The sequence below is a fragment of the Xenopus tropicalis genome, chromosome 8, assembly GCF_000004195.4.
Source record: "Xenopus tropicalis strain Nigerian chromosome 8, UCB_Xtro_10.0, whole genome shotgun sequence".
Classification (NCBI taxonomy): Eukaryota; Metazoa; Chordata; class Amphibia; order Anura; family Pipidae; genus Xenopus; species Xenopus tropicalis.
Genome location: NC_030684.2, coordinates 79,765,885 through 79,790,321, shown reverse-complemented (window position 1 = coordinate 79,790,321; position 24,437 = coordinate 79,765,885). Strand labels below are relative to the sequence as shown.

General features: G+C 39.7%; 1 protein-coding gene across 1 annotated transcript in view; it reads right to left on the bottom strand.

Moving 5' to 3' along the window:
- The window catches only part of LOC100494922 (calpain-2 catalytic subunit-like), a 35,281-nt gene extending 14,259 nt beyond the window's left edge, over positions 1-21,022 (bottom strand). The window contains exons 1-12 of the mRNA XM_031891252.1: positions 20,706-21,022; positions 15,827-15,896; positions 15,469-15,587; positions 12,463-12,596; positions 11,476-11,644; positions 10,108-10,191; positions 9,183-9,268; positions 3,920-3,994; positions 3,318-3,478; positions 2,778-2,938; positions 2,236-2,247; positions 1,299-1,507 (exon numbers count right to left, since the gene is read on the bottom strand). Coding sequence (XP_031747112.1) covers positions 1,299-1,507; positions 2,236-2,247; positions 2,778-2,938; positions 3,318-3,478; positions 3,920-3,994; positions 9,183-9,268; positions 10,108-10,191; positions 11,476-11,644; positions 12,463-12,596; positions 15,469-15,587; positions 15,827-15,896; positions 20,706-20,933 — 1,508 coding nt within the window. The 5' untranslated portion in view covers positions 20,934-21,022. The remainder of the gene's footprint in view (positions 1-1,298; positions 1,508-2,235; positions 2,248-2,777; positions 2,939-3,317; positions 3,479-3,919; positions 3,995-9,182; positions 9,269-10,107; positions 10,192-11,475; positions 11,645-12,462; positions 12,597-15,468; positions 15,588-15,826; positions 15,897-20,705) is intronic.
- Between the last annotated feature and the right edge of the window lie 3,415 nt (positions 21,023-24,437).

Below are 24,437 nucleotides of genomic sequence, written 5' to 3'. Positions count from 1 at the left end.
ATTCCTGATTTAACTAGTAGTGGCAAATGAGAACTTCATAGAATCAACATTTTAATTATGTTTTTTTGGTTATTCTTTATAAAAATAAACTTTGTCCTTTGTGTTAAACATTATAATAAAATGACTGCACGCTAAAGTGGTAAGTCAATTGTCCTATTTTAGCTTTAGCTTATTTTTGAATTCCTGACTTGGCAAGTTTAGGTTTAATAAAAACAAGATTTACTATCAAATAAAGCCCCTGTAAGCTGATAGTGTACATAGAGGCCCCTAATAGCCAATCTTAGCCCTTATTTGGCACCTCCATGAACTTTTATGGTGCTTGTGTTGCTCCCCAAGTCTTTTTACATTTGACTGTGGCTCACGAGTAATAAGGTTGGGGAACCCCTGATGTAGACAGTGATATTCTGAGACAATTTGGAATTGGTCTTCATTTTTTATGGTTTTTCAATAATTTAGTTTTTTGTTCAGCAGCTCTCCAGTTTGGTATTTCAGCAGCTATCTGGTTGCTAGGAATCTATTTACCCTAGCAATCAGGCAGTGTGTTGAAGAGAGAAAGGAATATGAAAAGGGAATGGCCTGTATGGAAAGATAAGAAAGGAGGAAAGAGGAAGAGGAGGAAGGTATATAGTTAAAAAATTGTTCCTACAGTCTGTCTGAGGTGTGATGTCTGAGTCTAAGGTCTTACAGGTGTGAACAATGCAGGAGCTTAGTCTAATGTCCCACAGAACAAGTTAGTTGCCTGCAATAGATCTCTGCTACCGCAGGCGACTAACCACTTCAAAATGCTTTTCCACCAGCAACAATGGCAGTTGCCAGAGAAAAAGGCCTACGCATTGCTTTGGCTTTCCAAAGTCATGCAAAGTTTCCTACTGCCGTCAACTTTGAGCAGCTTCGGAAAGCCAAATTGATGCATAGGCCTTTCCATTGACTACTGCTATTGTTGCTGGTGAAAAGACATTTCGGAGCATTTAGTCATCTGTGGTAGCAAAGATCTAGGACAGCACTGGTGTAGGAGATTCCAAGACTACAAAAAATTGGTGGTAGGGTCAGCAAATGTAGTATGTATGTACCTTGCTAGAAAATAATATACTTGCCCTTTAGTTTGCCCTTTTAATTTGCCTGCTATCTTTGTAAAGTGTCCTAAAAATGTTCTTGCAAGTTACCAGTGGCAGGTGGGGGGTAAGCATTTTGGAAAATAAAAACTTACCGCAGGCCCACAGATACCTATATGAGAAATACAACTGTGAATATATAATAGCATTTTCTTTGCTTTTCATACCACTTTACTGCAAACTCACATGAGTGTGTGCTGCTTTTCTGTGAAGACCCTTAAGATGAAATCAGATTCCTGATGGGGTTGGAATGTGCTTGGGATTAGCAGGTATCGTCCAGGAGGCAGCTGGTACCGTTCAGTAACGTCTCGCTTGGCCACAAATGGACTCAGAACAACAGGTACAAGCATTGAGAATAAGTTCATCCTTTCTGACACAAGCATCATATTGTCAAACTGGGGAGAAAAAAGTGGATTAGAAAGATAGGCAATGAGACACATGATCTTCGAGGAGAGAGGCACAGTGGCCGATTTGGTAATTTACAAGGTTGTGTTTTGGAAAGATTTGTATAAATTGTGGCAAAAAACCTAAATGCAGTTTCTTTTTCCCAAAATACTATTTTTTTAAGATTGTTATTTTTGGAAAAAATGCAATACCAGGAACAAAAATGATAGTGGAAAAAATTACTTGCATCACAGAAAAAATCTCAACAATTAAGAAATCATCCCCTTAGGGTACAGCCACACAGGGCTGATTCAGTCAGTCTCTATGCTATTGAATGTGCCCAAACCTAGATCCACTGCAGGCACACAAAGCCGATTTTGGTGCCGAAACACAGAAGTATACATTTTGGTGCTGAACTATGCTCTGTGTGCCTACACACGAAAGCTGAACAAGGAATAGGGGCTGATTCTCAACCTACATTTATCTGCAGGCCAATAATCAGTGTTATGTGGCATTAGCCACACATGCTTTGCAAAACAGAATTTATTTGTGTCAGAGAGAGTTTTTTGAGGGTTTGGGAGATATGCTGAGCTGACAGGGATAGATACTGTGCAGAGGGATACCTACAAATATTACAGCTAAGCAAGGAGATAAAAATGTTGCCAAAAATACAGACATATCTTTTAAGGCTCTTCTGATTTGGAAGGATCCACCCTTTGATATTTAAATTATTATTTACCTCTTTTGGAACCTGGGAGAAAAAAAAAAGAAAATTTTAAAATACATTGTTATAGCATTGTAAAATACATTGTATATACATTGTAAATCGCTCAGTGGGATGGCATACGCAGCGCTGTGATTTGCCAAAGTTGCCAAAGTTGCCTTGAGAAGAAACTTCGGGCGACTTCGGCAAATCGTGGTGCCGCATGTGCCATCCCACCGGCAATTTACATTCTAGCCAGTGGGATGGCATTGCAGGGAGATTAGTCGCCCGCGACAACAGAGATTTGTCATGCGGTAAATAATCTCCCCATGTGTCACTGCCCTAACAGAACAAAAATGTTTGCAAGTGAAAGCAGATAAACGCTACAAAAATGTTTCCATATTTAGGCTTGAAGGGAGAATAAACCTTTCAAAACAAATACCAGATATATAATACCAGAATACCTATACTCTGTGTGTTACTGTTACAGACACACTATGTAGGAATGGCTATATTTGCAGATTTTTATAACTATTATTTAGGTTTAAAAAAAAAACTACCATGTTTCAACTATTTACCTGGTAGATCTCAAACCCCACAACCAGAAAGTCCTGTCCTCTGGATCTATACTGGCGTCTGTTCTTCTGCATGAGGGAAACCAGTAACGTACACCCATCACTGGAATCTTCATCTTCCTCTGTTAGAGTTACTATGTACTGTGGGTTGGTCCAGAAAGTAGCTGAAATTAGACTAGAGGTCAGTGCTTGATACTTGCTAGAAGCTGCTGGCCCATTTGTACTGCCCACTTCAAAGCTGTATGGAAAGATTAGACTAATTATCTTCCATTTCATACCAATTGCGATAACCTTTCCTGGCAAAATATGATTTGACTTGTCAGATATCTGACAAATGCTGCCCATATATGAATGGGCAAAAAGCACCAAGCTGAGCTACACTTTATACACTTTATAGATACACTTTACAGAAGTGTGGGCTCCTGTACATACTGTACAAAATATGTTTGACTAAAAACAATTTGCAACAAATCAAATATGAGAGGCCAAACTTTATGTCTCATGGAATCAAGTTGGAAAATTAATTAGCGAGTTCCGCCGCACCTCTGTAATTTCGGCACCCTCCAGCATTGTGGCCCATCATCCATCTCCCAGAGAAGGTGTTTGTATTCCACAAATGAGCACATTTGTCCTTCATTGACTCTGGTGTAAGGTTGCAAACCTCCAGAATATCAAAAAAACGTAGAAAGTCTTCCATCTGCATCCTGCAGAAATAAGGGCACAAAGTGATAATTTATTGGTTAGGAATGTTCTACCAGGCCAGTCTGCAGCTCTCTTCCTGTTATTAACAGGTAGGTACACTGGGCAATGTCTCCAAAAAACCAAAGACTGTCAGGGGCATGAGTTAGTTCAATTGCTAGAAGGCCACAGAATGATATCCTTGGGCTATATAGCCTCTGGTTAATGGGATGTAGAAATAGTTAATAGATATGATAACTAGCAATAAATGGGACATTAGTTACAGTTACATTAGTCAGCAAGACAACTTCAATCACTAGTGACATTACCGTTTTCAGAGTAGTTTACTGTCCCAGGAGATTTATAGGTACCATTTTGTAGGTGACATGGCTACCATTTCTTTGGGTTTGATAGCTGTTGGTCACATATGCAAATACTGGCTACAAGTCAATAAAAAAAATCCTTACCAGAATTCTCCATCTTCACCTCTGACCTGCATTTTTTCTCTGAGTTCAAAGGTAACTTGTGACCACAAGGGGGAGCTGTAAGGTATATAACATATTAGGAATTCTGCTATTCCCTTACGTCCCATACGGCAGCAACCCTGAGATTCATTCTCCTTCCCTTTTTGGTAGGACAAGTGGAACAATAAAGTTTAATTACTCCTATAAAAAAGGGGTTAGTGACAACAGACACTCAGTGTTTTTTTCCTACCTGCGGTAGGCGAGTGGTATAGCTGTTAATGCCGTTCTAACATTTCTTTTTTTCTTGTTTTTTCCTTTTAGCTTCCAGGTCCCTAGGGGGTCTGATGACCGAAGGCACAATACCCAAGGGGTTAGGTGCCGAGGGTTTACTGAAGCCCTTAGGTGACGGTCCGCCATTTACACTAAGCAACTGAGAGTTGCCTGTCCCAAGATGGCCGACGGATTCTGACATGAAGGAGGGGCTAGGCTACGATGCCTGCGCCGGTACTGGGGAGCCTTGATGGAGTGGAGAACTACGTACCCGAACTGTGCTTCAGGAGGTGAGGACTTCAGTATAGCGATTCCCCCTGTTTGACGCGCTATCTTAGGAAGCGCTGTAGTGGCGAGTTGGGCGCCGCTTGATGACGTCACGCTCGCGATCGTTGAATGCTGCAGAGGCAGCATAGCTATTTAAAAGGTGACGTATTATGCCCACGCTGCCTGTATAGCATGGAAGAAGCTACAGAAACGCTGAGAGTGTTTGTGCTTCCCTGTCTAAGGCTGCAGCCTCCTGATTGAGGCTTAAGGTAAAACCCTTAAGGGTGCCCTGGCAGAAAGGGTTTTCAGGGTGTGGGGTTAATCCTGTATTATTCTCTTACAGATGTCCACTATTGATGAACCTTCTGCAAAGAAACATAGAAAATCCAAGCACCTGCAGTGTAGAGCTTGTGATGAGCAACTTCCTGACGACTACTCTAAGAGATTTTGTGGTTCCTGCTTAACATATCTGGCGGATAAGGATAAAGGGAATACCTCTTCTATTTCCACTGACTGGATGAAAGATTTTATAAAATCCACTATGCAGGAGATGTTTTCCCAATTCAAACAAAGCGCTACAGCTGATAGCTCTGCTTCCTGTTCTTTGCCTACATTGCAGAGGGGCCAGAATGTGGTCTCTTTAGATGATACGGAGGGGGATTCTTCATCTTCCGAGGAAGAGGATACCCTATATCTATTTCCTCCTGATAATACTGCAAAGCTTATAAAAAAGGTTAAAGCTACCATGGACTCCTTAGAGGGAGTGGATGTTGAGCCTTCCTCATCCCAGCTGTTAAAGAGATCTAAAGCTTTTCCTGTCCATGTGCTTATGAAAGAACTTATGTCTAGAGAATGGAAAAATCCTGAAAAGCCTCCTTCTATAAATAAGAGACATAAACTACTCTTTCCACTGCAGGAGGAAGAGCTAAAAAATTGGGAAGCTCCCCCCAAGGTAGACGTCGCCATAGCCAGACTGTCAAAAAGGACAGTGATTCCAGTGGAAGATGGTTCGGGCCTTAAAGACCCTATGGATAGAAAGGTTGAAAGTTTGTTGAAACGATCTTATTCCACAGCGGTTGGCTTATGTAAGCCTGCTATTGCAGCATCTAGCGTCGCTCGAGCTTCAAAGTTTTGGATCAAACAACTGGTGAAGAGATTGATAATGGTGTGCCCAGGGATGCCTTGCTAGGATCGCTGGCACAAGTAAGCTTAGCGGTGGATTTCCTTTGTGATGCCACTATAGAGAGCATCAAACTTTCATCTAAGTCGATGGCGCTATCTACAGCGGCTAGAAGGGCATTATGGCTCAGAACTTGGCCGGCAGATGTCACCTCTAAAAATAGCCTTTGCTCAATGGAATTTGAGCCGGGTCATTTGTTTGGAACGGAGCTAGATAAATTGTTGGAGGCTATCTCCGGATCTAAAGGGAAGCGTCTTCCCCAAGAGTCGAACAGGAAAAAGAACTTCTTTTTTCGTTCCAGGAGATTTTCCCCTAAAAGAGAGAACACGTTACAAAGACCTAGAAACAGACAGGAACAGAGTTCCTTTTCGGCCTTTTCGCTCCTTCAGAAATCCCCTTACAAATAGAGGTGACAGAATCTACGATAAGAACGTCGGTCAAAAGAAAAAGAATACCTTTTGACGCCAGGGACTCCCTACCCGTGGGGGGGAGGCTGGCTTACTTTCTTCCAGAATGGCAAGAAACAATCACAGACCCATGGGTCCTTCAGTTAATTGCCCACGGATATCGGATAGATTTCAATTCCACCCCTCCTGCGAAGTTCAAAATCACTCCTCCAGCAGTTTTTTTACAGCAGGTGGCGCTAGAAGAGGCGGTGTCGGAATTCATTTCCTCCAGGGTGTTAGAACCTGTTCCCCTGGCAGAACAAGGCCTAGGAATGTATTCAAGGGTTTTTTTAGTTCCAAAGCCAAATGGCAAGTTTCATACCATCATAGATCTTTGTTTTCTCAACCAGTTTATAGAAAAAAGATCTTTCCGCATGGAAACAGTGAAATCAGTGACACTTGCTTTGGAAAGAGGAGACTTTATGGCCTCATTAGATCTCAAGGATGCGTATCTTCATGTTCCTCTTTGCGTAGCTCACAGGAAGTTTCTACGCATCGCAGTCTACATCAAGGGGGTTCTACACCATCTGCAGTTCACATCTCTGCCTTTTGGTATAACCACAGCCTCAGACTCCCTCGTTGTTAACGCAGGGAACCCTAACTTGTCAAAATTTGGCGGTGCTTCGGATGACGGCGTGGAGACTGATTGGGCCATATTAGAGTCTCAGGGTCTGCCGCCTAGTGTTATTAATACTCTCATCCAATCTAGGAAGAAGACTACCAACAAGGTTTATGCCAGAGTTTGGAGAACATTTAAAAGTTGGTGCTTGAAAAATCAAGTGGAAGATCAGTCATCCATCAACAGTTTACTCAAGTTTCTTCAAGAAGGCTTCGATAAGGGGTTGGCTGTCAACACCATTAAAGTACAGATATCGGCTCTTTCAGCCCTGTTTAACAAGTCCTTATCACCACTTCCTCTTGTTAAGAGATTTGTAAAGGCCATTTCTAGGATTTGCCCCAGAAGGCTTCACTCCTGTCCCCCATGGGATTTATCCTTGGTCCTGAACTGTCTGGGTCAAAGTCCATTTGAGCCTATGGAGGATTGCTCTTTAAAGTGCCTGTCATTTAAAACTTTGATTCTGGTGGCCATTACCTCTGCTAAAAGAATAGGGGAGTTACAGGCCTTATCAGTCAAGGAACCGTATCTTACCTTTTTGCCTGACCGTGTGGTCCTACGGCCTCTCCCAGATTTCAGACCCAAGGTGTTCTCCATGTCAAACGTCAATCAAGAAATTGTACTTCCCTTCATAACCCAGACTACTGATAAGGATACAGATCATCTGCCTCTTTTAGATGTTGGAAGGGCAATCAAGATCTATGTGGAACGTACGGAACAATTCAGGAAAGATGAAAACCTGTTTTTGTCTTTCGCAGGGAAAAACAAATGCCTCAAGGCATCCAAGACCTCATTATCCAGGTGGATTAAGGAATCCATTCAGATGGCATACATAAAGGATGACCGTATACCTCCGTTTCAAGTTAGAGCACATTCCACAAGGAACATATCCACTTCATGGGCAGAAGTTGCTAATGTCTCCATGGAGAACATATGCAGAGCAGCGACTTGGAGTGCTCCAAATACTTTTATCCAGCATTACAGAGTGGATGTCTTAGCCTCTCAGGAAGCTTCCTTTGGCAGGAAAATTATCCAGAAGGCGGCATAACCGGAGCCCGCCCTTAAGCTTGCTAAGTCTCAGGGTTGCTGCTGTATGGGACGTAAGGGAATTAGTAAATTTATACTTACCGTAATTTACTCTTCCCTTAGTCTCTTCGGCAGCAAAATATACCCCCCCTAAAAATAAATCCTTATGCATCAATTGCTGTGTACTTGTTATTCACTGAGTGTCTGTTGTCACTAACCCCTTTTTTATAGGAGTAATTAAACTTTATTGTTCCACTTGTCCTACCAAAAAGGGAAGGAGAATGAATCTCAGGGTTGCTGCCGAAGGGACTAAGGGAAAAGTAAATTACGGTAAGTATAAATTTACTAAATTATTTGCTGTAGATTAACTGAAAATTAAGTTTTAGTAGGTTGTGAACAATAAAGACACTTTGCAACTGATCTTCAATTATATAAGGCCTTGACAGTAGAAAATCTTAATAAACAAAGTAATATTTCTGATTGTAAGCATTTTTTGGTAGGGCCCTTTCTATCTCTTGTATAGGTTATTGGTTGTTTTTTGTGTGAAATCTGCATTGTACAGCGCTGTGAAACATGTGGTCGCTTAAAAAATATATGTTTATTAGTACTGTTAATAATAATAATTATAATAATAATATAAAATTCAAGACTCAGTTTTTATTATGTTAAGACTAGGAAAGAAATACTATATTACTAACAATTAAAAAATGCAAATGTAAAACTTGCTTAGAATTGGTCCATTTATATGTAACATATTAAAAGTTAATTTCTTTATGTGGCAAAATGTCGCAATATGTTGACAATGGACCCGAGGGCATGAGTGTAGTTGTATTCCTTCCTTGTACTCCTACAGTGACACCCTGGCACTGAGGAATCTAAGTCAGCGTTTTTCCGCATTAAGCTGGCCATACACATTAAGATCTGCTTGTTTGAAAATTTAATGTGCAGGGCTGTGCTCAGTGTTGCCATCAGAAACCAATCTTTTTCTTTAGTAACCCATACAGGTGCAATTTTTGAGGTCTCCTGAGATATACGTAGGCTAAGCTATCACAAATTATTAGTTTGCAGGACCTCAAAAATTATGGGGTAATAGTTGTACCTCCCCAGTGGCTTCCCTGGTAGTTCTATTATTTCTACAGCCCCCATGGATTGTTTTGTGGATGTATATCTTTGTTACAGAAACAGAAAAGATCAAATGAAAGGTAATCTATTGCCTCTCCGGGGAGTGACTGATGATTTCCCAAAACAGGGGGATGTACAATGCCACTATTGCTGGCTGCATTACTTTGGACCCTCTATATCGGGACAATTTCACCATGGTATATTCCTTGCAAAATATACATCCATCGATGCAAGATATTTAAAGTGGGGCTGAAGTCATTTCAGAACAGCTCTGCACAATTACATTTACAATCATTTACTCTCCCTTAAGTTCAGAATTCTGTTAGGATGGACATTTACTTATCACTCCAGCGTCCGTTCCACTCTACTTTACCCCATGGATTTCTCAGGCGTAGCAGATGAATAGTTCGCCCATTTTGTTCCATCTGAAAAGAGAATCCACAAGTAAGGCATGGCCATGTGACACAACTTTCCTGAAAAGTTTTCCCAAAAAGTGCCTTCTGTTGGTTTCATCCCCTCCCATCAAAACAGAAAGGAATTAAACAATATGGATGCTATGGCAAATGAAACATTTTGCGGAAATCTTAAAGCTGCAGAGACATTAAAGTTTTGAATCTTTTATAACATCAGCATATACAACCTCAGCAGTACTACCCATATGTTTTTACAGTGGCAGAGAATTAAACATATTTCAATTACAGTGAGTAAAAAGACAGTGTCCTTTGAGCAATGACCCCTCTTTGTTCTGAAGCATTTCATATGTATTGAATTGAACTCAATAATAGGCTGCAACTCCAACACCCTCATATGTGTGGAACTTATCTTTGTTTTTTCTCCTGCACAGCAAATTTTATTTCACTTCAGGGCTATTGTAAGCATTTGGCTGCCTCTATAGCAATAATGTTTTTCCTTTGTCCTAAATGGACATTTTGCTTGAAGATGTTTATTGTCACATTTCCGAGTGAGAATATTCCAACCCATGATGCACTGTCAGGGTCCATGCAATAACCATGTTATAAAATAAGGGAAACTTCAAGCATTTTGCTGCTCATTGCTCTAAACATGATTGCCTGTTTAATCTAGGGCCAAATTATGGGAAAACAGTTTGGAAATAACAGCAAACTGCAGAGTTATTAGAGAGAAAGTATAGGCTTGGTGAGTGGGGGAAGCGGTTACACTGTGAAAAGGGAATCACATATACACAATATACACAATATAAGTTGGGTAAAGGCTTAGAAATACAAATAGGTTCATAACTTCTTACCTTCCAAGTTGCTATGATAGAATATGCGTGTCCTTTTACTAGTCCTTCTGGGGTTGTCAACTCTCTCTCATATTGGCTCTGAATCTAAGATATTCACAATAATTAGGCCTGGACTGCATTTTCCACAAAATAGTAGCAATCCTTCAAAGTGTTTCATATAAATACAACACGGACACATAGCAGGCATATGAGAGACATGGCAACAGTAAAACAGAGAAAGTTTAATATGCAGCACATTAGTATAGTATTACATACAGTATTTATCACTGCTATACTTTCGGACCATAAACATAATCACCACACAGCATGGTAAGTCCAGTTGCAATAAAAATAAAACATTCAACACAATAAAGTACTAAGAGGTTACAGTCAAAGGCATGTAAGCACTGGAACATCCTAATTATTAGGGATGCACTGAATCCAGCATTCAGTTCAGGATTCCACCAAGATTCTGCCTTTTTCAGCAGGATTCGGATTCGTCTGTATCCACGCTCCTGTCTGAACCGAATCCAAAACCCTTAAAATCACGTGACTTTTTGTCACGTGACTTTTTTTGCCGCGCTCTTAACTCTTCTGTATCCTAATTCACATATGTAGTCGGTTCAGTATTCGCCCAAATCTTTTACAAAGGATTTGGGGTTCATTCAAATTCGGTGCATCCATACTAATTATATCTACACCGAGTGTTGGACTGACCTGATGGGTAATGGGACATTTCCTGGTGGGCCCTATTTCTAGATATTGCCCTTTCTGGAGCACAGAGCATTTACTCTTTTTTTACCTTTTTCAGATTCTGCATGTTTTTTTTATTTATTCCCATCAGTTAGAAAGATAGTAAAGAGTTAATTTAGGAGTCTGTAATGGGGTCAGGGAAGTGATGGAGGCTACATTTTAGCCACAGATAAGCAGGAGAATCCAGGGGGAGGGGTGCTGTTTATTATATAGAGGTGGCAGGGGGAGATTCTCAGAAAAAGAATTGCACAGTGAAAATGGCAAAGCAAGAGCTAACAGATACCTCAAACAAATTCCCATAGACTCCAATGGGCGCAAAAAAGTTGCAGACTTTAATGTGTTTCATAAATTTGTGCCATTTCACAAATTTTTTGGTGAAATTAAATGCAACAAATTTGCTTATCTGCTATCCTCTGCAGTCTGCCTGTATCTACTGTATTGCTTTGTGCAATAATACAACAAACAGAGCACTCAGGAGAGCACAGATGCCCACAAAGCATTAACCCTGAATGTGTCTTCTTTTGCTGTGATATCTCTATGAATAAAATATTTCCCATAGACATCAGTGAACTGGCATCTAGTGGGACACTTTGCAAGTGTCGAAAGATTGACCTCTTATTGGGTACCTTTTCTTACCTGGATGGAGGCTCCCATAAGTGATCTTTTCTTCACTGCCTTCTCAATCAGATGGTAGAGATTTGGTGGAGGAACCTTGAGATCCACAGTCTCATCCAATCCACCAGTGAAATCCACAAATGCTTCATTCATAAACCCCCCATTTAGAGCTTCATAGGATCCATTTAACCTAAAAGCATAAAGAAACTTGACATGTGTATTTCCACTCAAAGTCATATTTCTTTAATCTCAATGCCAGCCATATGTTACTCTTTTCTGTCACATTCCACTCCCTTTTGAGTTTTCCTCTGATATAAAATATATACGGAGGCAGTGTAAAGTGTACAGAATCAGTGCAGTTCATCATATTTTATATCTATGATGCATTCTATCCCAGAATTCCAGCAGGGATATTTTAAGGTGCAAGTGGGCCCAGGGCAAAGAGCTTAGTGCTGGGGCCCTGAGGCTACCCCAATAAATTTGTGGTAGGAATTATCTCGAGCAGATAATGTAGAATATAAAAAAGGCAGGCAATAAGGAAATGTTCTTTGTTTACCAAAGTATAATTGGGGATTAGGTGCACTGTCCTGGAGCAACAGCCATTTGAGCAGATAAGCCATAATTACAAAATGAGAAAGTAAAATAAAAAAAAAAATCAGCCTTTTATAAAGAACATATGTTTTATGTTGTAGAGCTTTTCTTAAAACAAGGCTTAAATTGAAGGGTATGTCATATCAGGAGCATCCTACAGTTAAAAGAATGGCCCTGTGTAACTGTGCTAACCACAGTCAGGAGCGCAATTTGACATTGCAGGGGTAATTGACAATGACTGGGACTGAAGAGTGTTAGGGGGCACAAGAACGCACTCTAAAGTGCTCATTTAAAGAGCCTTTCTTCCACTGGTTTGTGGGCTGCACCATGTGACAAATAAAGAGATCGGGCACGAGGTAAAGGGCTTTGTACTATATCTCAGCTTTGATAATCCACAAAAACAATATTTTTACTTACTTTGCATATGCTTTTTCAAGAAGAGCAGCCCAAAATTCACTTTCCTGTGCAGAGCTGACAAAAACCAACTGCCCATTTTTCACTGGCAATCTGTCATCAACCACTACGTCCACCCATTCTCCATACTGCCAGAACTGGGGAAGAAGCATAAATAAACTTTCCTACTTATAAAGCCACTGAAAAAAAGCCATGCTAAATGTTGCAACTGCTATTGAGTAAGGTTGCCATTTCATTGCATCAGGAATAGGCAACATTTAACTGATTCCACTGAGGCTAGTACTAGAGATTAATGTCAAGTGAGACATATGATTTGCTAAAAATAGTTGGGATGTTTTCTCAGTAGCATCCCCTTGTACCCAACATGCACTAAAATGGTCAAAATTGCAGCTTGTTTAAACCAACAGCAGACAGAAGGATAAATAATCAGCATTGATATTCTTCTGAGGCCATGCAATTGACTTTCAGACACGTTTGGTTCTCTACCGTGTGCCAAATTGCCCTATATTCCCCTGTGGTGGATCTCTCCTGTGTTCCACCTCAGGTGAAGAATCTCAGTCTGTTTTTCCGGTTCTCACTGTATTCATTCAGGTGCATACAAGCTCCGAATGAAGGTAGAATGTGTACTTGATGCACCCTTGTGTAACAGGAGGAAACAAGAGAGCTTGATCCACTAGTGCTATAATGTTACAAGAAACAGAGCCAGTAGCACAGTACCTTTTTTAGATATTTTAATAATATCGTATGAAAGAAGAGATTTTCACTTGGAATTGCTGCAAGTTTAGAATATTCTTATTTTTTTATAACTTCTTTTATTAATCATAAACATCTATATCACATGTTATTTTTCTTTAGCTAACAGTGTTATTGTACTTATTCTGTGTTATCATTTCTTTGTAACAAGAATATTCTTATTTTTGACTCCCAGAGATGTGAATGTGACTAGCATAACGTGAGTCACTAACCTATATAGCAATTGCAGTTCTTAGTATGACTTTTGTTTATAGTCATGCCCTAACCATTCCACAGTCCTCAAGCTTTAAAACATCACTTTGGTAGCTTAAATGAGTTAAAAAATGACAGAATCTGTAAATCCACCATGGCCACTAGTACACTTTGTACAGGTATGGGACCCATTATCCAGAATGCTGGGGACCTGGGGTTTTTCCAGATAAGGGATCTCCATAATGTAAGTCTGCTAAAAATCATTCAAATATTGAATAAACCCAATAGGATTGTTTTGCCTCCAATAAGGATTAATTAGATCTTAGTTGGGATCAAGTACAAGGTTCTATTTTATTATTACAGGGAAAAAGGAAATCATTTTTAAAAATGTAAATTATTTGATTAAAATGGAGTCTATGGGAGATGGCCTTACCGTAATTCAAAACTTTCTGGATAATGGGTTTCCGGATAAGGGGTCCAATACTTGTATTTGGTACTGACTTATAAAAAGGTCTTAGCCATTACAATATAGTATGTTATAAATGACTCATAAGCATTTTACTATTAATAATTATTGGCAGAAAAATGTCAAACTAATGATTAAATGACACCAACAATCAATAAACAAATTACTTAACTAGTATTCAGACTGATGAGGAAAGAAGAGATATTTGTTCCAATACAAATACATTTATGGGAGCATTTTCAATACAACTAAACAAAACCGTGGTTTTGAGTATTTGCTGAATGTGACATTGAAATTTGACATTTTATTAAATCAAACAATAGTTTCAGGTGCTGGAATTGAAACAGATATAAGAAAAAACCTTATAGAACACTAGAGCACAAGCAAAATGAATGTTCACTGCAGCAGGATTCGCAGACAATAGTAAATGCAAATCAATGTATTATGGATTTAAAGATGTGTAAAAATGAAGTGTTGGAGCCACCTTGCTGCAGAGTGACCCATACAAATATCAAAGTGGTCCTTTGGTCATCCAGTTTTCTGACTCTATCACATCTAAGTGTAAAACTATAAAGCAATTGTGTGGCAGCCCCACACAGTTGCATGGGTGGTATACCAATTTATGTATAAATGAAAAAATGCTTCAGCTAATAGAACATCATGGAAACATGGAGGATAGGCTGGCCAAGGTGAAAAATATATAATTGTTAAATACCTTCTATTATATTGTTACATTTATGTATTAAAATATAAGAATATATTTCCTAAATATAGTTTATTGTATATGCCATCTGATAATTATATCCTCAATATACAAATTTCTTCTGAAAAACTGTGTAATCTGTTTTATATGTATAACATTAGACCAGCAGCCCTACAGTTCCCTGCAGGGGCTCGTTTACTAAAATAGTGCAAAGAATTGGTGCTATTTACCCAGTGGCATAACAATAGAGGAAGCAGACATCACAGTCAAGGCTCCACTCCCTGCTGTCTCTCTACTACTACTCCATACCCTCTGAAGATTTTTTTGTGGGGGGCCACTTTGCAAAGTAATTACACCGCTGCTAGTGCCAATATGATTTGTGGTGCAAGCTGTGCTCTGCACTTTGCAAAGCACACTGTTGGGTTCAAGGAGGCCTTGGTGCTGGGGAGCCCTCTGACAGCTGACAAGTACAGGGCTCAATATCACTTTGTGTCCTGAATAACATGCAAGCTAGAGTTTGTTTCAGGGTTGCTCTTGCCCCAGCCATATAGTACCCACTCTGGATACAGCACCACCAAACACAGACAAAGCTGCATTTAGACTTGAATAGTATTTTAAGAAGTGGTGGCTCAGAGTTCAACCTTAAGGGCCAAGTGCAAAAATGTTTTTGTATTTTGCACCTTGCATCAGGCTTCACAGGCCCATTGTGCCCATTGTAATAAAATAATCCTTGTAAAGGATAATGCAATCTATAGAAATCTTAGTTTTAGTTTTAAACATGTGAAACATAAAATAGGATAACAAAGTTTCATATTTTCTTTTCAAATTGTAGCAAATTGCAGTTTGATCCCATGTAGTGTTGTTATTGTTGCAAATATTTTGTAAATATTCTCACCTGAAAATGGAATATTCCAACATAACGGTCCTTAAAACCCTGCTGGGGGGGAACAACACGTGCCATAAGTAATGGGTACTGGGTCAGGGAGGCAGCAGCAGCAAGAAACCAGCAGTTACCTGGGGAGAAAAAATTGCCATTAAGGCACAGAGTCAGACAGACAGCAGATACTGGATATTGAAGCTATTTATTAAAGGAATTGGTTGTGCCCATTAAACAGGAGAAGTCACAGCATTCACTTATTCATGCAATGTAATTGCGATGTATTAAGCTAGTTTCACTAAAAGAACAACATTTATCTTTTGGGGGGTTGTCATACACACAACCTTTGTCAGGTTGTGCCCTTTGCCATACACACCAAGTTGTCCCTGGCACACATCTGTCCACTTCATGTTTTCAGTGATGAATTTAGGAGACTGGCAGATCTCCTGCAAAAGCAAAATTAAGGTTGTCAAGGTATCAGGTATCATGTAAAGGTCTCTCTTACATAATACACATTATATGTAAGCTTGGGGACAGGTTTAATGCTGCCATACCGAGAGTGCAAGTATATTGCACTACTGCATTATGGTTATATAGCGCATTGTAGAAAGAGAGAGAAAAATATCAGTAATGACATTAAATTACTTATATAATATATAGAGTGTAAAAGTCTGCAACACCATGGGAAATTTCAAGAAACTGTAAAATGTAATTGCAATAGTGAGTAGGAAGGTGTTTAAGCTCTGCCATAGCAGATACATAGATACAGATACATTGCCCTACATCAGGGGACCCAAACCTTTTTTACCCATGAGCAACATCTAAATGTAAAAAATGTTGGGGTGTAACACAAGCATGAAAACATTTATTAGGGGATGACCAATAAGGGCTGTGATTGGTTATTTCATAGTCCAATGATGACTGGCAGACTGCAGGAGGCTCAGCTTGACAGTACACTTTATGCCTCCAAATCTTGTATTCATGTCAGAAATGTAAAAATGAAAACCTGCTTTGAAGCCACCGGAAGCAACATCAGAGGGGTTGGGGAGCAACATATTACTCACAAGCCACTGGTTGGGGAACACTGCCCTACATTATTAGAGAAGCTCCTTTCAAATATGCTACAACTGTTCCAGTGAAAAAAGGCCCTCATGTTGCCAATTTCTTCCAGACATGGTGGTGACATCTGCATCAATATAGTACTGTCTAGATGTCCTTTCTCCATTTCATCCATCTACCTTAAAAATGACAAAAATACATTACAACCCCTGTACTTCATAGGGGCATATACAAGTAAAGGTGGCCATACACAGGCTGTTTGTAGCTGCCGATATCGGTCCCTTGGTCCCTGTGTAGGGTCAGCAATAATGGGCATGCCCGACCGATATCTGGCCTGAAATTAGCCAGATATCGATTGGGCAGGTTAAAAGATTTAGTCAGATCAGGGGCCGCATCAGCTCTTTGATGCGTTACCCGAACCGACTGCGCCCATTGCCATTGTTATAATTCGATCATTTGGCCCAAGGGCCAAATGATCGAGTTAGCCTAAATTTGCCCGATATCGCCCACCCGTAACGTGTATGGCCACCTTTATACTCATCACACTGAGTAGTATGTACTGATAATGATATTGACTGTACTTGGATATTCTGCTTGCTCTCTCCTTAGGCTAATATTTGCAGTGAGCTGATTCAGTTTACTGCTTTTTTTTTTCTTTGCACACTGAAAAAATTAATGAGCGATTAAATCTCATGGTAATGGAGTATGTGCTTTTGTCCACAGTTGCCTCTGCTTGATCATTATCCATTGTTTATGTATTAATGACACTTTAAGGGTGATGGCACGTGTGGAGATTAGTCGCCTGCTTAATAATAATAATAATAATAATAATAATAATCTGCTGTCTTCATATATATAGAGTATACAGAGGGGGATTATGGCCATGACTTTATATAAGGATCTTTCTCTCTCTATATATATATTTACACATATTACTACATATATACCTATATGCTTTTTAACTTTCTCAGCACTCCAGAAATATAAAATTACATAAATGCATGCTAAGAAAAAAGTAAATTACCAACCCTACAGGCAGAGATAAGCCGACACGCTCTGTCAAGGCAGTGCCCTTTGCATCAGGCCTAAAGTAGTTTAAATGCGATGCATCCACATCTGCTATTTGACCCTCTTAAATATTGAGTTCCTGGGCAGTCCTTAAAGTACATGTCAACCCCCAAGATATTTTTTTGCCTAATAAAGAAAACATAATTCTAAGCAACTTTCCAGTGTTAATTTATTAAAAAATGTTAGTGCTTTAAAAGTTGTACATTTGTAAATATAATTGCTATTGAAAGCAGCATTTGCTGAACACCTGGTTGTTTCTTTTTAAACAATGTTGCAAAGGTCAGTCTCCTCCAGAAAGGCAGGGCTGTCAGTCTGCTGACTTGTGTTACAGTCTGAGCCCCCAGGGCAGATAATATATAAGGGGAGTCAAACACTGCTTTTAATATATATTATATATAATATATATATATACACATTCAGTGCTAATGTTCTTCATCCTATAGTTTAAAAGAAAGCTTGGGTGAATGAGACCTGGTTAAACTATATACCTTTTAACTTTCTTAGCACTCCATAACTATAAAATGGCATAATCCACTATATATTGAGGGGGTGCTGAGAAAGTTAAAATGTATAGTTTAACCAGGTCTCATTCACCCAAGCTTGCTTTGAAACTATAGGATGAGGAACATTAGCATTGTGTGTGCTCTCACACATCTGTGCAGGGCTCTCTTCACCTCTTGTATCGGTTATTGATTGCTTTATATGTTACTCTGTATGTCCAATGTATGAAACCCACTTATTGTACAGCGCTGCGGAATATGTTGGCACTTTATAAATAAGTGTTAATAATAACAATAATCTGTTGTGGGGATCCAGCTACAGGGTTGTGATCGGATAGTGTGTCTATAGGTAATACGTCTGCTTTAGTCACACCTATCATTAAAAATGTATCCATTAGTAATGTTAGACTTAATAAACATAATAGTATCATATGAAGCCTGTAACATAGCAAGTCAGATGTCTGTGCGGAGGGAGGGCAAACATGCACGCAGGATGTCCCTGTAGTTATAATGGAATGCTCATTTTGACAAGGAAGTGTATCTATATCAGCAGAATTTCTGTGTGTATACATACATAGATAGATACTTACCATACCATATATTTAAGAATTGGATCTTTATATGGGAAGGCTTGGGACCTGGGAATTTCCTGATAAGGATCATTCCATAATTTGGAGCACCATGCATTAAGAATACTAAAACATGGAAGTTTTAATCTTGTTAAAGGTGGTTCCTATTTATTGAATTAACAATAAATGTAGCACAGCGATCACAAACAATAGCTTACTAATTCACCACAGTGTTTTTAGAAGGACATTTAAGCAGTCTGTTAATCAACGCCCTGCAGTTCAGTAAATTTGTTTTTACATGTTTTCAGTAAGGAAAAAATGCTAAGAAAAATCTATATGGGAATATTTCCTAATATCTTGAGTTTTTCCCCAGGTAAACAAATATAAAAAAAAATATACATTCACATTCACATTACAAAACATTCACATTACAATGAAGAGGATATGAGAAGTCGAAATGAGGACTGTATCAATGAACCGTTGCAGTTCTCGATGTGATAAGAAAATTAAGCTTGCCTGATCAGCATCTGGCCAATTTTTTTGCCAGATATTGGTCAGGGAGGCCTATCAGAGAACCCCATACACAGGCATATAAACTGCAGAATCGGTCTAAAGGGACCCTAATCAGCAGATTAAAAAACTTCATTTTTAACAATGTCTTGCACTGGTTTTTCACAGGTCAGCTGGCTTCTGCTGCATTGTTTCAATAGCAAAACAAATAGCAGGCAGGCACTCCGGAGAATCCCAAAAATTTGTGTAGAAATCAGCAGCCAAAGGAGTTAGTATAAAAAGTATAAAGTTTATTTATTCCATATGTAAAAGCACAGGGAAGCCTTACGCGTTTCGTACCATAGGGTACTTAATCATAGCCTATGATTAAGTACCCTATGGTATGAAACGCGTAAGGCTTCCCTGTGCTTTTACATATGGAATAAATAAACTGCCTGCTATTTGTTTTGCTGTTTCCATGATGGCTCCTTCAAGCTGAGAGGTCTGGGGCATGAGCACCCGGACCTATCCCTACTACGGGTAAGATTTACCTTGTACACTAAGATTTGTGATCACTTCCTCAATTGTATGTGCATTGTTTCAATAGTCAGAACAAGCAGTGCAGAAAACAGCAGGAGAGACAGTGCCGTTAATGGCAAGTACATTTACCAATCACTTAAACCTTAGAAAATTCTTATAAAGCACCTTCCACAGTTTGCACTTATCTCTTATAAAGCACCTTGCCACAGTTTGCACTTATCTGTGGTACTCTTAATAATATGAGTAGGGAGGGGCACTTGCACACCCCACCGTGTGTGACAGAAATCTAGAGAGAGTATTTCAGATTAAATTCTAGATTTCATCATGAGTTACAATTGAGCTTTCTTGAGATAAATCATGAAGGTTTATTACCTGTCTTTACAGGCGTGAGGTCTTATAGTATCACTACATGAAACTGTTCGAAGAAATGGTTTGCCCCGTTGATACCCTCCTAAGATTTGCCCCATTGGTACCCTTCTAAAATTAGCAAGATTGGTCTGATCTTTGCAAAAGCGACTTCATTTCACCAACTCACTGGTTCTGATGTTCCTCTGCTTAGAAAAAATAAACTGCTGTATTACTCATTGCAGGTCTTTCCCACCCCTTCTAAGGTTGTCCCACACCATCAATTGTTGCCATACTTAAAGTAGGACTGCAGGGCAGCCATCAGAAAATTATAGATAGTAAAACTGAATGGGCCATTGTCGTTGCCAAGGCCCGCAAATATACACAGCCATTTCTAATATTAGTACCGTGAGTCTGTTGTCTTTTATTGCAGGGCTTCCCACTCATTGCAGAGTTGTGATGTTGTAGTATACACAGGAACTTTCACTTACTGCAGGCTTATCTAACTTACACTAAGGCACACACTCACTGCAAGATTATGGGACTTCCTGACTTATTCCATAAATGTTGTGTATTGAAATGATAACCTACGAGTTACAGAATCCACAAGATGTATACAAATATACTTACTGTAATGAAGAAAATTAACCCAACATATAATACACAACTCACTGATAGGTAGTACCTGTGGTCTTTTCCATTGAATTCCTCTGGTTACTGCAGACCAGGGTCCCAGCTCATTGTACCCCAATGATTTTGCATCTGCAGGGAAGTGGGGATCCTCAAACAGTCGCCCTTGCTGCAGACATTCCTGGACAAGTTTGTGGTAATCCTGCCCTAGATATGGACTGACAACAACCCCAGAAGAGGAGTTTTCTTCCTTGAGGAGACGCACGGTTATACCAGAAGGCATGGTGACTGCACTGAGCTTGGGCACAAGAACGTGAAAACAGGTTGCAGGAGAATAAGGGGTGGGGATAAGTAACAAAAGACACTGATAAGGTGTCAGTAAAGGTGGCTTGTTATGCTGTATTTGTGTGACAGTATCCTGAGCTAATTGTGCACCTTCCCACCCTCCAGCGAAACAGAAAGCTTTAGCTGTAATCTCCTTTCATGGTGATGCACGACATGGATGTTGTTGCACAGCAAATTACAGTACATATTCCTGCATTTTCAGATTTAAATTAAAGCCTATTCTTCAATAATAAAACTTCAAATACAGTCAGTGTACTTCAAGTATAAATATGTTTTAGCATATAGTGTATTTTGTAACATTAATCATTTGATTAACACAAAAAACTGCTTCCTTTATAGAATATGTATAGTCCTGGGAAGGGTCCGCATATATAACTACAGCCGGAAGGATAACTCAAAAGCATATACCTAGTGACTGCCAGGGAGCCCAACCGTATTTGGGAATATGGTAAGTAAGGCAAAAGGCAAAAGAAGGCAAAAGAAATAATCTCTCCCAGATTTTAAGATGACATGGCAACAAAAGTGGTCAAGATATCTTCAGGTAACATTGAAACAACACTGCAGGGGCAAAGCTTAGTCAGCTCTACAGCACTGAGGTGCAGAGAGCAGGGACACAAGAACCCAATAAAACTAAAGCTGGCCATACACAGAAACATCTGCTTATTTGGCAAAGTCACCAATCAAGCGGATCTTCCCCTGATATACCCACCTTGAGATGGGCTATATCAGTTTTGCCCTTGGGCTGAACAATCTGATCACACTGATGTGATGCAGGCAGGTAGGGAGATGACTTCATTAACAAGCCAATGCGCTTGTCGCCCCAATGGAATTTTTAAACCTGCCCAATTGACATCTGATATATTTCTGATTTTCGCCCAGATATAGGTTGGGCTGACCTGTCCAAAAGCCCCATACACGGGCTGATTAGCTGCCAACTCAGACTGTCAGATGTACAGACAGATGAACTGCCAGAGAGGCATATAGACACAGAGAAAAACTCACTCCTACTGTGCAAGAAATTCCAGTTTATGTTTTATATCACATCATTAATAATTTTACACACAGGAGAGTCTGGACAAATGATCACTCCTGCATCATAGCAAAGTCTTTATGAGTTACACACAATAGGCTTGATATACACCTCTGCTCAAATAGATTATAGTTTAGGGACTATTCAGTAGATCAAAAAGACTGGTGCCACAGGGGTTAATTTATATTCTGTTTTCATATGATAAAAGTGTATTATATCTGTTGCATTAATGATCTGGTTAAATTTCTACTAAACAAGGAAGGTCTAGCAATTAACCTGATTGATCATGGGATACAGGAGTTTGACCCAGTCCAAGAGACACCTGGTATCAGGCTGTGCAAGTTGTTCTAATTTATTGCTTTACAAAAGAAAAAACACAGATGAGCAATATACACAATAAGCCTGCAATTTATAGCAGTCTATAGGAATATTGCTGTTGTGTAAGAAAATGTACTGTTTATGAATTAATAAATTAATGAAGGGGGACTTCATAAAAACATTCCTTACAGTCTATGATATCCATCATCTTCAGTTAGCTATTAAGTTACTATGTAAATAGTATTTCTTATCTCCCACCTCCTTTACCATGAGTAATATTAATGTAAACGTTCCTTACAGTCTATAATATCCATCTTTTTCAGTTAGCTATTAAGTTATTAAGTAAATAGTATTTCTTATCTTCCACATCCTTTACCATGAGTAAATATTATATATGTCTGTGATCTTAAGATCTTATCTACTATATTTGTAGAACATTCATACTGTTTACAGAATATTGGGTGTGGCACCAGCCTATCAAGTAAGTATTGCCCTGGGATAAAAAGGAGTAAGATAATACTGGAGTCAGGTAACACTGGTATATATAGGAAAGAGAAAGAGTGATACATTTCTTGGCAATACACCCTCAAGGATCAAGGAAGGATTTTTATCTGTAGCTGGAGATATCAGTATATAAGCTAGGGGTAGCCAGAAGAGTACTAGGAAACAACAAAAGGAGTTGCTACCTCTTCTGCCAGCCTACCCCTAGTTCATCATATATAACTGTGGGTACTGGGTCAGTTGAGGATCATCACTATTGCTCGTCGCCACCTTATCCTGCTTATCACCTCCCCATCGCTCATAACCTCTCCGCTCGTCACTTCACTGGAGGGCATGATTGAGGACGGGGGGTAGCTTGCCTTGGGCACCAGTTACATCTGGCCTGGAACTGGGTACTTATTTTGCTTTGTTGGGTCTCATGGCCTAAACAAGGGGCATCAGTAGGTAAAATTGAAAGTTTGGATCGACTGACAGAAGCAAGATAAAAAAGTATAATCTGTTGAAATTGTCTGCCCTAAGTTATACATTCCTAAATAGTCAGGTAGTATGATCAAAAGCAGCCAAACTGCCTAACATATCTTAATATGAATGACCTAAAGGTAAACTTATGAGGGTGACAGTGTATGCACATACACCAGTGATATCCAAAAGCCTAGAGATCCAAAGATTTTGGCTAGGTTTCTAGCTGATATCCAGGATATCACTTTGGTTTTGAGTGACATTTCTTGTCAGCAATAAAGAGGCATATAATTCCCAAAGCAAGAGAAAGGTTTATGGCAGCAGAGTAGGCAGAGAAAAAAAGGCGGTGATTTTGTGAGGAATAGAGATGTTCAGGAAAGTATATATAGAAGTGCAGTGTAGTGTGGCACAGTAAGTAGTTTTGAAAGCACTAATATACCTTAAGCCAGGGGTCCCCAAACTTTTATACATGTATATATATACAGCCACATTTAAATGGAAAATGTTTTGGGGAGCAACACAAGCATCATAATAGTTCAGGTGGTTGTCAAATAAGAGCCATGATTGGCTATTTGGTAGCCCCTATGGGAATTACACGGGGTTTTATGCAACCAAAACTTGCCCCCAAGCCAGGAATTCAAAGATAAGCACTTGCTTTGAGGCCCCTGGGAGCAACATCCAAGGGGTTGGAGAGCAACATGTTGCTCACGAGCCACAGTTTGGGGATCACTGCCTTAAGTCCTATGGGCGTGGGTGAAAATGTGCACCTCCCCCCACACGCAGATCAACAGGTGCACTTACCATAATGTTGGAATTTATTCACAACTTTAAGGCAAAGGCCACAAAACTATAAGGTTGCCCAGGGGAGGGCTAAGCCGGGCAAGCACCATAGGCAATCCAGCCACCCCTCCCCCCCTGTACTTTTGCAAATTAATCCATGAACCCCCCCATGTACATGAAAGCAAGCAAACGTGGCCATTCTCAATGAAACGTGGGGGGGGGGGGCAGGAAGGGCAGTGCAGTGACAGGTATATGTGGTGGGGGCAAGACAGCCAGGACTAGTGGTAGGCAGGACTTTGGTCCGTCCCTAATCCCTAGTTCTGGCCTGGGGCTGCTTCACTCTCGCTGAACTTG